This window comes from Leguminivora glycinivorella, chromosome 1 (assembly GCF_023078275.1).
Source record: "Leguminivora glycinivorella isolate SPB_JAAS2020 chromosome 1, LegGlyc_1.1, whole genome shotgun sequence".
Classification (NCBI taxonomy): Eukaryota; Metazoa; Arthropoda; class Insecta; order Lepidoptera; family Tortricidae; genus Leguminivora; species Leguminivora glycinivorella.
The window spans coordinates 7,235,020-7,248,115 of record NC_062971.1 but is presented as its reverse complement, the minus strand read 5'-3'; the positions used below and the strand labels follow the sequence as shown (position 1 = coordinate 7,248,115).

Here is a 13,096-nt window from a genome sequence, read left to right as displayed (position 1 = left end):
TGAAGAATATTAATATTCGCAAATATCAATTGATTATCATGAAATTTTGTGCCAGGTCTATGATTGGTTCTGTTTTAAACACTACTATAGTAGGTACAGCTCTTTAACTCACTACTGCAACTAGACTGATTGCAATATAAATGATAACTTACTTCTGGTAGTGGTTTTGGAGGTGTCTCTACGTGGTATCCTCCAATAAACTGGAAGTTTTGAGGCGTGCTCGGCATCAGACCGTTTCCCCTGTAGTCGTTAGCTAATATCAGAGAAGCGTTGTATATTAGGTCATCATAGTTTGGAAGAGATAGCCCTCGGTTTTCGAATATTGGCTTCAATAATCTTTCGTAAGCAGCTTTTTCCTTTGGCATGGTCTCTGCCCTGAAAATTTTAAATTAGTTTCGAAATCTGTATTAAACAACGTTTAAGTTGCTAGTTACACTTTAGTTCTGGTGGTTGCTAGTGATCGAGATGTAAATAAGTGGGATCTGGAAGATGAGTAGAAGTGAAAACTATTAAAAAGCCATAAACTTCATTGGATAATGAAGTATGAAAGTGCATCTTTAGCACATTTGTGCTTTTCAAAACTTTTTGATTCAATGGTGATTAAAAAAGAAACAGTAGAGGTAGTAAAGGTTTAATGATTTTAGCAGAAAAAGAATGATTACCTATAACACAACTTACCATTTGATATAAATCCACTGTATTTGCAGCCAAAGCTTGTTGAGTCTCCCATAAAAGTCGAATGGAGGTACCTCCGGTGAGAGATAGTCCATGGCAAACGCTGGGTTCGTGGCCTCTGCGACCAGCTTTAGAGCCATCCAATGGGCACCCATTGAGTAACTCCAAATTAAAGGGCATTTGTATAACGCAGCCAATCTAAAAATGTTAATACCACTTATGCCGTTCTCATCCGACATAATTTTCGCAAGTTTCACAAACTATTTATTTACAAACCACTTTTTTTAATACTAACTAGCACTCCACCAGTGCGTGAGGCGCATTACCTATTGTAACCTATTGTTATTTACCGGTTATACGGGGTTAGGCAGAGTGTGGATACCAATGGAAATACTAGTTTACGTGGCGAGCAATATATTTTGAGTGACATATTTACAAACACAACGTACAAAACATAAATATTCAAACTGCTGTCACATAAGTAATGGTTTACTTTATGCCAGCATAATGCATACATATGCAACCTCCAATAATGAGTAGGACTATTAGGGTCTTCATGGATGTATTTCTCTTATACTCCAATGAAAAAGTATTTAGAGTGATAGAAAAAGATGCCGCATTTTGTGATTTAGATTTTTGCGGTTATAGCTCTGCCTGTATCCTGTGTAACTTACGCAGCATATAACTCAGTTTCGTATAGTTCACTGATGACCACATCGAAGTCTTCTTTAGGATCTAGTAAAAGTTTGAGAAAATGTTTGTTTTGGAATGTTTCATTTGCAATAATAAATGCTACGTCTTGTAAGTAGCGAATGTCGTTCATAAGCTGGGGGTTTTCCATTACCCAGGCTAATGTGAATGAAGCACCATCATCATTACCTGAAATATCCATACTAAATTAGTATGGATACTTTCCATCCATACTAAATTAGTATGGACACTTTCCCATTTATAATATTAGTATTACTAATATTATAAATGGGAAAGGGTGTGTGTCTGTTTGTTAGTCCGTCTTTCACGGCAAAACGGAGCGACAAATTGACGTGATATTTTAAGTGTAGATATTTGAAGTGATGGAGAGTGGCATAGGCTACTTTTTGTCTCTTTCTAACGCGAGCGACGCCACGGGCAAGAGCTAGTAGAATATAAGATACTTTTGTGAAAACTTTCATTTAGTGGTATAAATGGGATCAACTACTAACTAAAAGGGTTCTTTATTCTAAAATTTGGATTCATCTTACCACCAAGTGCTAGCGCGTTGTCGCTAACATCAATTTGACGATAGTTTTTCGTAGTTTCCTTTGGAAATGCAGTGACAAATGTGACCTGAAATGGGGACAGTTAATTTTACTGACATTTACATGAAGATTTGATACTGATTTATTCTACTGATTTCTGAATGTCTATATAGGTATAAATTAGGTACCTACCTAACTTATGTGTGAAAAGGTAAAAGATCCAATAGTAAAAAAACAAACAACGCCTGATTTTTTTTATACGATAGGTTTCATACTGCGATAATATTGCAGTGGTAATGTATCAGATATTACATGTATAAAAATATGACCCATATTAATTGACATAAACTTAAAAATCAGGCGGGAAATATGATTTCTATGTCTTACAAATATTTTTTAAACAATTTGCTCTGAAAAATAATGTGTATTTCTTCTGGCAAGCGGCAATGATACTTACTTTTAAAATTTAATAATTCAATGATTTAATGATTCAAGTAATTACCTAAACACTTTAAGCCAAATCTTTTTTTTATTATTAGTCAATCCATATTTCAAGATTTGTAAACCAAATAATCCATAATATACCTACTTACCTCATGTTTCGCCTCAACCAGATGCTTCACAATGGCCTCACCCAGCACACCCAAACTCCTAAACGGAGTCGGCGCTAACACCAATACTTTATACGCATCTGCGCTTAAAACTAAACTCACAAATATCAAAACTTTAAAAAACATCTTTTAATTTTTTTACGTGTTATGATATGAATTTAGGTAATTAGTATAGTTATTATAGATAAGGGCAACTTTTTTATAGTTATCAGCGTATATGGAACGGCAAGGCGTCTCTGCCATACGGCGGTTGCCTTGGTTACTGATTGTTGTTGCATCGTATTTGGATACAGATCGGAATTCGTAAAAAAATATGTGTACAAAATGTACGAGTAATAGGCAAACTATCTTTTGGGTACATATTTCATACTTTCAATACTGAAATATTGTCTACCTACTTGTATAAAGTGTCTGATTAGATAATAATATTGTACGTGGACCTTGTCGATTCTAATAATAGACTCGAGCGTGCATCCAAGGTCACAGCCAATTTTAATTCAAGTAAGCAAAAGATGATGCTTACATTTCGAACTTTTTTTTCTTAGTTGTCAATCATGGTTTTGGACATAAGGCGTTATATTTCATAAAATTACTGGAGAAAATAGATGTGCCTTAATCTCTGACTTAAACAGTTATTAAAATAATTTTTAAGAAAAAAAACCGCCTTCCTTTGGGGTTCTGGTGATAAATACTTTCAAATGTTGGATTATGTTATCATTGTTATCAATTCGTCTGTATATTTTTTAATGTTTGTTATTCGATATCTCCGTCATTTCTAAACCAATTTTGAAATTTGGATGATTCTGAAGTACTTACAGTTGAGCATGATTATCAGAACTCTAACTAGGGGCGGCTCACTCTTCATCAGCAGTTCCACTGCACCAAATGTCACTGTTCTGGACGTAAGTGCATGTAGTTCTTATAAAAATACCAAAGTCACTATTAGTGTGCCGTTCAGATTTGAGGAGTTCCGTTCTGACCATCATCTGCAGTTCCACTACACCAAATGTCACTGTTCTGGACGTAAGTGCATGCTGTTCTTATAAAAATACCAAAGTCACTATAAGTGTGCCGTTCAGATTTGAGGAGTTCCATTCTGACCATCATCAGGAGTTCCACTGCACCAAATGTCACTGTTCCGTACGTAAATGCATGCTGTTCCTTTAAAAACATAAAAATCACCATATGTATGCCTTTCAGATTTGAGGAGTTCCCTCGATGTCTCCAGGATCCCATCATCAGAACTGGGTTCTGAGAAAAATGGGACCAATCTGTATGCATATACATGCAATCAAAAAAAAATTCAAAATCGGTCCAGTAACGACGGAGATATTGAGGAACAAACATTAAAAAAAAAAACAGACGAATTGAGAACCCCTTCCCTTGAGATTTGGAAGGCGGTTAAAAAACAGGCCAAGTGCGAGTCGGACTTTCCCACCGAGGGTTCAGTATCCGTACAAACTTTCAATAATATTGTTTTCGGTTACTATGGAAACGTATTATATCGCGTATAAACAATTCATCCCGACATTTCGATCACTAACTGCACTAAAACTTTCAATAGTTAAAATAATCTCATGTTTCTCATATTATACCTAACCCTAAAGACTTAACTAGAAGTATAGGTATAGTGCCATCTCTCGGTGAAATCGCTAACTAATGTGCGCGACCTCTACAGTATGTTTTTTTTTTAATTTTCCTTCATAATTCTTATTTTTCCACTACAAAAAATTATAAAAATAGTTTTGACATGTACAATTTCAGACATGTACTCTTTCTAACGATACCCCCTACTTGACTTAGTATCTTGAAGTTTACAGAATTTCAATACATTATTTATAAAAAAACTAGTAACAATAGACTAGACTAGAAACTAGTAACAATAATATTGGGTTGGTAAGAAAGTAATGAGCGAATCATAACCAATATTGTAATTTTTATTTAATTTATTATTTTAATCATTTATCAAAAAAATAACGGCCTTCGTTATCTACTACTTGTCTCCATCGTTCTGGTAAAGAATGAATAGCATCGGCAAAGAAGTTCTTAGGTTTAGATTCAAAAAACTCAGCTATGTACTGTCGTAGATGGGCTTGATCATCGAACTTTTTTTCATTCAATGCATTGCTTAGCGATCTGAACAAGGCGTAATCCGTAGGTGCCAAGTCTGGAGAGTACGGTGGATGAGGTATCACTTTCCAACCTAGCTCCAATAGCTTTAGCCGAGTCACTTTTGCAATGTGTGGGCGAGCATTGTCGCGTAAGAAAAAAACTTTAGCATGCTGTGGACGATTCTGACAGATTTTTTGGTTTAAATTTTCAAGCTGATTACAGTATACTGATGCGGTAACAGTCATTCCACTTGGTAGGAGTTCCCAGTGAATAATACCAAGAATATCCCACCAAACGGACAGCATAACTTTTTTCGGGTGAGGCTCTGTTTTTGGTGCCTCAATTCCTTTTTCGTTTGGAGCTAGCCACTGACGTTTGCGTGTGTGATTTATATATAAGACCCATTTTCATCTCCAGTGATAAGATGGTCCAACCAGTTGAATATGCGGCGAAAAGACAGAAGTTGTATGCAGATATCGGCACGGCGGTTTAGTTGATCTCTATCAAGTTCGTGCGGTATCCAAACACTGTATTTGTAGTTTTTTCCCAACTCGTGTAAATGTGTTTCTATGGTGACATGAGAGCAGCCTAACTCGGTAGCAAGAGTACGACTCGTTAGCCTCAGATCTCCTTCAATTAAGGTTTTTAATTTGGCTACATCAATCTTCACCGGTCGACCAGACTTAGGTTGATCTGATAATGAAAAGTCGCCACTACGAAACCGCTGGAACCATCGTTTCGCCGTGGCCTCAGACACAACTTCAGGAGGAACACGCTGACATATATTACGCACTGCTTCGGCGGCTGAATGGCCAGACTGAAATTCATATAGTAAGCAATGCCTTACATGCACTTTTAATTCGTCCATTTTCTTCCTTATATTAGCTTGGCGACAGCTAGTGAATGACTGACGAGAAACTGTGCGACTCGCCCTTTATATACTTTCGACCATAGAAGATTCTAGAACTCTCTCAAAAATTTTATGTGGAATTCAATCGATCGCTCATTACTTTCTTACCAACCCAATACAAACAAAACAAATAATTCACATCTTCGCAATCTTGGTTTAGCTGAAGTTGGGAATGGCGGCTCCGTCATCTTTCGCTGCAGGTTTGAATTTGTGACGTGTTCCTCTTGAAGTTTACAGTTTGCCCTCCTTTCATTTTGTTCATTTTCTACAATTAATATTAATAAATGTATAAAAATAATATCTTCAATGTGTAGAGGTTAACAATGTTCATAACTATGCCAAATTTAAAATCGATAGCATAAGTAGTTCTCGAGATATTTATGAATGTACAGACAGACTGACAGACTCGGGCCATAAGGATTTCTTTTGTACCTTTTTGGTACGGAACTCTAAAAAAGCGGTAACCATTTATAAAGGCTAAATTTTCCATCATGACCACAAAACACAGACCGTGCCACAGAACTAGTAATTAATGTATTTCGTGGTCATGACTCATTGGTTTGAATTTGAATTCATTCAGTAATCCAATTTTGCTTCGCTCCAGTGATTGAGGTGATTGTTGAGGTAATCGCAACCACATACATTATATGAGCTACACACAGAGAACCTCCTATAGAGTAGCAGTCTTGTATATTTTGTTCGCGATACGAGTCACCAGTGTTTGGGATGCGAGGAGCGGGCGGTGAATGTGTTAAGCGCGCTGTGATTGGCCGTTTCAAGGACGGCGGGCAGTCGCGCCAGATGAAAAGGGACAGAAGTATGACTGTCCCTCTACTGACGCGTAAGTGGCCAATGTAAGTTGACCTATGCCGGCTCTGAATAAATTATAAATATGACTTATTTGTGGAATGTAATGCCGTCTGTTTTTAAATTTGAGCTTCTTGTTACCTTTCCACACTACAGGTGGACATCTTTAAGGCATCAAAATACCCTTTTCCAATTTTTTAGTGCGAAAAACACGCGCTGCTTTCGGGTCTGTTACTTGGTCGATACTGATCGGGCACGGCGAGCGCCCGCGCTTATATCAGTGCAAATACTAGGAAGGCTGGCGACCGCGAGTCGTCTTGTAATGGATGTCTATAGGGGTTGGTCTGTGGTGCAAATACTAGGAAGGCTGGCGACCGCGAGTCGTCTTGTAATGGATGTCTAGTGGAGCTACATTTATCCCGTATATTAGCTAAATCGTATTCAGTTTATTCAATTTCAATCAGAATTAGATGCATTTTATACTTGCAATTAATTACGTAAAATATTGCCAAGACGTACTTTTCTACAATTAGCATTCTTAGGACGAGAGGTAATTTTTGGAAAAAACCAAAAACTCGCATAACTCGAAAACTAGATTTTTTGCCCTGGTTGACTGGATTAAAAACATTACAGATAAGTCAAATAACCTATAGAACAATTCCTTTCTAGGACCAGGTCGAATAATGAGTCATTCTGTTCTTAGTTTATTAACACTAAATACTAATAAAATTAGTGGTTTGCCCATTGGTTGCCCATTGCCTGAAGGGCCAATCAATACACACTGAGATATATGTATATTGTATATCAATATGACATGAAAGCCTAGGTGGCAATGTTAATTTTAAATGAGAACACAGTAATTTGTTGAGCATTATATACCCTGCATTTATTTAACCAAAGTAATAACTATATTATACAAAATTGAGTGCAAAGTCATGGGACTATTTCTTCTTTTCCTTCTTTTTCAATGTCTGTTTTGATTTCATTGAAATACAAGAACGCAATATCATAACAGCTAATAAAATTAATACAGCGAGATCTAAGTACATCTTCTGGTACCAGGGCAGCATGAGCGCGGGGGAGCGCAGATGCGGCGCGCCGCGCGTGCGCACCACGTGCTCCACCCAGTGCACCAGCTCCGCGCCCGGCGACACCGGCCGATCGTGGTACATCTGCGATATTTCTTTTGCCTTTTGCTTGTACCTGAGACAGATGAAAAATTGTTTTAGAACAAGTCAAACATAAATACTAAGATGACTTTTATTTGGTATTTTGAAACAACAATCGATCAGTTTGTTAGTAACAATGAAGTGATGGTCTGTCTGGATTTTTTTTAACCCCCGACGCAAAAACGAAGGGGTGTTATAAGTTTGACGTGTCTGTCTGTCTGTCTGTCTGTTTGTCTGTCTGTCTGTCTGTGTGTGTGTCTGTCTGTGGCATCGTAGCTCTGAACGGATGAACCGATTTTGATTTAGTCATTTTACACAATTTAGATTTGTCTCAAAGCTGAGTTAGTTGGGAGTGTTCTTAACCATGTTTCATGAAAATCGGTCCACTAGGTCGCGGTCGGGGGTTTTTTCAAAATTTTAATTTTGTGGTTAGGTTATTACATCAAAATAATAGGTAAATATCACAGAACTTAATTTAGATAGAAGAAACAAATTCATATATTTGTATAGGGGCCGAGCGTGTCAAATTTTGTACTGAAGTTGATTCTTGCCTGTAATTTTAAATATGTCTCAGGCTCTTGATTGTTCATAACTTTTGTGTTGTTGCAATTGAATATCACGTAACGAGGCATTTTTTATGTTTTGGTTGACTTCAACTTACAAAAATTGACGCCCGAAAGCTGCAAGCTGCGAGTAAAGACGGACAACTCAGTGGATTTCACTGAGTTCATTTGACACGCTAAGTAGATACGTTTGCTTGATCTATGGTATATATGACATCTGTGGTAAATATGATTTGACGGAATATACGTCTAACTAAACAGTTGGTGGTATTTTGGCATCAAATGTTGCTTTCTTTTTTAACCCCCGACGCAAAAACGAAGTGGTGTTATAAGTTTGACGTGTCTGTCTGTGTGTTTGTCTGTCTGTCTGTCTCTGTTTGTGTGTGTGTCTGTCTGTGGTATCGTAGCTCCCGAACGGATGAACCGATTTAGATTAGTTTTTCAACATGACAAAACACGTGTTTCCGAGCTAGTGAGGGGAAAAATAAAATACTGAAAAAAGTGGTTCAACTGCCTACACAGCTGACCTTATTCGTTTTAACACTTACATATTATTATTGCACCCATCTAGCACATGTAAACCTTGACTATCTGCAAAGTTCCAGCTAAATCTCTGGGCAAATTTTTAAACAATCGTCTAATAAATAGTATCACATTTTGAGTATAGGTAAATTTGGATTGTCCTACCCAGTATCTGTTATAAATATGCATAGTCTGTCTTTCATCACACATCACACATAAACATCATAAACAGGAAAAACACTGCTATATTGTTACAGTTGACTGAAGGTATTAATGACATGTAATGTATTTGTACGATTTTTAACCCCCGACGCAAAAACGAAGGGGTGTTATAAGTTTGACGTGTCTGTCTGTCTGTCTGTGTGTGTCTGTCTGTGGCATCGTAGCTCCCGAACGGATGAACCGATTTTGATTTAGTTTTTTTTGTCTGAAAGCTGAGTTAGTCGGGAGTGTTCTTAGCCATGTTTCATGAAAATCGGTCTACTATGTCGCGGTCGGGGGTTTTTTTCAAACTTTTAATTTTGTGGTTAGGTTATTATCCAAATATTTCAAATTTCTAATAGCTAAGCCAGTGTCAATGTTAAATCAAACAGCTTACGACAGATTAGTTAGTTAGTTAGTTTTATTGGGCATTTTCCGCAAGTCGACATCCATTGTGCCTATTTTGCGTGAAATAGACGGGGTAGCACTACTCCAACCACCCTAGCTCCTCTACGAATCCTAGCAGTGTTTTCAGGTTGCTAAATACCTCTTTCAGTGTGTTTACGACAGATTCTCCAACATCTTCTGGATCGCCACATAGACATCATTAGCTTACCTCGGCCAATTGGATTTTGATGCCGAATCCCTTCCTTGAAACAGCCTGCATGTTGACGTATTGCTCTCCGAGTAATAGGATGCCACTTACAGACACTCTGTAGTGTATTGCCTCGGTGGTGGACAGTTGACTGCCGTGGGTTGTAAAGAACTTAAGTTTGGAAGGATACATAATTATTTTTCATGGAATCATTAAACAAGAAGGATTCGCCAACATTTCCTGGATAGCCACATAGATATCTTTAGCCATATCCTCAGCCAGTTGGATCTTGATGCCGAACCTCTTCTTTGAAACAGCCTGCATGTTGACGTATTGTTCTCCGAGTAATAGGATGCCACTTACAGACACTCTGTAGTGTATTGCCTCGGTGGTGGACAGTTGACTGCCGTGGGTTGTAAAGAACTTAAGTTTGGAAGGATACTTACGAAGGATTCGCCAACATTTCCTGGATAGCCACATAGATATCTTTAGCCATATCCTCGGCCAATTGGATTTTGATGCCGAATCCCTTCCTTGAAACAGCCTGCATGTTGACGTACTGGTCTCCAAGAACTGGGATACCGATCACTGGCACACCATAGTGTATGGCTTCAGTGGTAGACAGTTGACCGCCGTGGGTTATAAAGAATTTTAGGTTGGGGTGAGCTGAAACGAAAGTACATACTTATTGTGTACTGTAGGCACAGTAATGAACATTAACAACACTAAACCGTCTCTACAGTAAAATACATTCCTTGTTAATAATGTTTGCTACTGATCTTATTTTGAATGACCTTTATTTTCATTATCTAAAAAATGGTAAAAATGTTTATTGCCGTTTGTGTGGAAGTAAAAGATGAAAACGGTATATTTTAGTTTTGTTATACTTTTCCGACAAAGAATGTCAATCAGCGCCATCTAGTTTGTGATACAATTCCGTCAAGGTAACCCAGCAGCAGTGTAGTTGGAGAGAACTCAAGCTAAGGTGTTCCAACAAAAATGTGTAGATGGCACCGTGTTCGCAATAATAAACACTACAGTACAGTAGGAAGTTACATTAGACATCTTAGTTTGAGTACCTATATGTAGATAAATCTTCGTGGTTAAAATACAAGGAAAATACTACTGTCACAGTAATACCGTACACATCATCATAATCATAATACTTCACTTGGAATAAACCTACTAAGTATAACAGTATATAAACAGTTCAATTGTTTGGTCGTTTTTTGTTTGAAACTCAAAATCGCAAAATAATTATGAATTTAGTCGTAAGAATCGTATAGTTCACAATGTCCTTTATTCAATACAAAGTACTTACAAAAAATGCTCTGTTGTGGTGCCCACTTGACGAGATGAATGTTTGGCGGGACATTATCGAGGTCCTCCTCGAATTTCCATATGACCGTTTGTTTGAGTTTGGCAAACATTTGTAATAGGGAGTCCCTCATGGCTGTTGACATGTCCACGCTCTTCAGATTCGAGCCCATACTGAAGTATATGACACCGTGTTTGGCGTTGTCCATCAACTCTTGGAGATCCTGAAAAAATATTTTTTATTTTTGCGTGTCGAATTTTCTTCAATATTCGTTTGGGCTTTGTTATCATTTTCTAATATCTTGCGTACATTTAAATCAGTTGAAATATAATTTGTTTTTATATGTATAATTGGACAGTGTTATGGAATAAGCGATCAAGCGACAGTTAGTTGAAATCGAGAAAATGAGCTAGAAAGATTTGAAATTTGAATCAGTTGTTGTAAGTTCCTTTATAAAGTAAAAAAGTTAATTTTGACATTGAACCTATAAAAGTGTTCATAATTTAAATAGATAAAAAAAATAACACCATACCTATTCAAGTTTCGAAGTTATTAACGTTTTTCCGCTTGATTCTTTATTGAACTAATACTGGGATGAGGTTAATTTATTTCGCCGTAGCGTACTATGAGACATATTTTGTCGCTTGATTCTTTAATGCAAATTGTTAGAGGTAAAGTGAATACTGGAATAAAATAAAATTCCATATATTTGAGTAAATAGTGCTATTGTAAATAAATCAACAACAATGTTTTCCTCCACAATGATTAGGATCCGTCTAACAATTTAGTTTTGTTCTCCAATCAACTTTTTTTAATAAATGTCAAAAAAATCAGCATATATGGCAAAATTGGCATTGTAACTAATAATAATTCATTAGTACTAGCCAGGATTACACATATAAGATATTATGATATAACAAAACCTCTTGTTACTTAGTTCTCATTAAGCGAAATATCCTGCAATTTCAAATATGTAACAACGAATTAAACGACACTATTAGGGCGGTTAAATCGATATTGCGTTTATAAATCATCAAAACTTTAAACCAAAACGAATTAATAACATTTTTATGGCGTTTAACTCGATTTTGCGATTTAGAATATACGCTTATTATAATTTGTAAAAGTAAATTTGGCGTTCAATTCGTTTTTACGTAACGACTTAGTACACAGGGCCATACAAATTTTAACGTGTCGCTTGATTCTACCCCTTAAAATAAGGCTGTGAGCATGATTTTTCAACAAAGAAATAGTCAATACTATAGATTATCACATTTATATCCGAACTGCATTCATAACTTTTTTTTCGGATTTTGGCGCTTAGTTCGCTATTCCATAACACCGTCCAATTGATCGTCCGCATTATTTTTGTAATCAACATCTGGGTAAGGGATAAAACTCGAAAATATGTAGCTAAGGACCAATATATACATGTGTTTGTGTATGCTAATTGGATACGAACAAATCTTAAATAAAATATACTAATACAAGTATAAGGTTACTGTAGAAAACAAATATTAAAACGTCAAGGAATCCTTTTCTGACTAAAACTCCTATGGTTTACGTTAGGTGGTTTTATAAATGGTGCAAAATTGTTTAGACCTGGATTTGGCAAGACTCCACCTTAAATTGCAATTCTTAGGTAAAAGAATACTACTTTGTCCCACAGGATTGCAGCAGTAGCATCTCACTAGCTTCCATGGCAGCTTCCCATGCCGAGCTGAATTTTAAAGACAATCTACTGCATCACCATTCTACCTCTTTGTTCGAATCCCGGGGGACTGTAGGGGCATATTAATGTTTACTTGAATACAAACATATCCTTTTCCTTCAGCAACGTTCAATAGACACCTCAGGGAGCAGCAGACTTATCCTTGCCAAATTAAATAGCCTAAGTGCGATGATCTGCACGACTCCTCTGGGAACTGTGCTCGGAACATACAGGAAATAACCTGAATGCGATGGCATCCTTTCTACTTAATAATAAATAAATGAAACATGAAGTTGAACGATTTGATAATATGGAATTAATTTGAAATAATGTCGATTGACATCACAGTCAACTTGTAGTAAACAAGTCATTTTTCTTTTCTATCAGATTTATTAAATAGAAATTTAAAAAGTCGAAGAATAATTACTAAACAAAGAGTTTTTAGTAATGAAATACAATTAGCCTACCTAATTGGTTTGCGTTCCGTACTATACAATGAATAAATATGCAAACACATTCGCATACTCAATGGCTAATAAATAATGTAAAATTAATGTTAATTAAGAACAGGTACTTAGTCAAGTACTGAAGCGTAGTCAAATGGTCAGTTTAAGCCAAAGACATAAATGTAACTCCGTATAGACAGCTACAGTCTAAGAAAAAA

At 36.6% G+C, this 13,096-nt stretch overlaps 1 protein-coding gene across 1 annotated transcript in view; it reads right to left on the bottom strand.

Annotated features, from left to right (window-relative positions):
* LOC125233488 overlaps positions 1 to 13,096 on the bottom strand; it is a 35,103-nt gene that overhangs the window by 1,623 nt on the left and 20,384 nt on the right. The window contains 9 exon segments of the mRNA XM_048139527.1: positions 153 to 375; positions 679 to 873; positions 1,350 to 1,554; positions 1,917 to 2,001; positions 2,507 to 2,650; positions 6,189 to 6,198; positions 7,296 to 7,556; positions 9,850 to 10,069; positions 10,725 to 10,944. Of these exon segments, the coding sequence (XP_047995484.1) occupies positions 153 to 375; positions 679 to 873; positions 1,350 to 1,554; positions 1,917 to 2,001; positions 2,507 to 2,650; positions 6,189 to 6,198; positions 7,296 to 7,556; positions 9,850 to 10,069; positions 10,725 to 10,944 (1,563 nt within the window).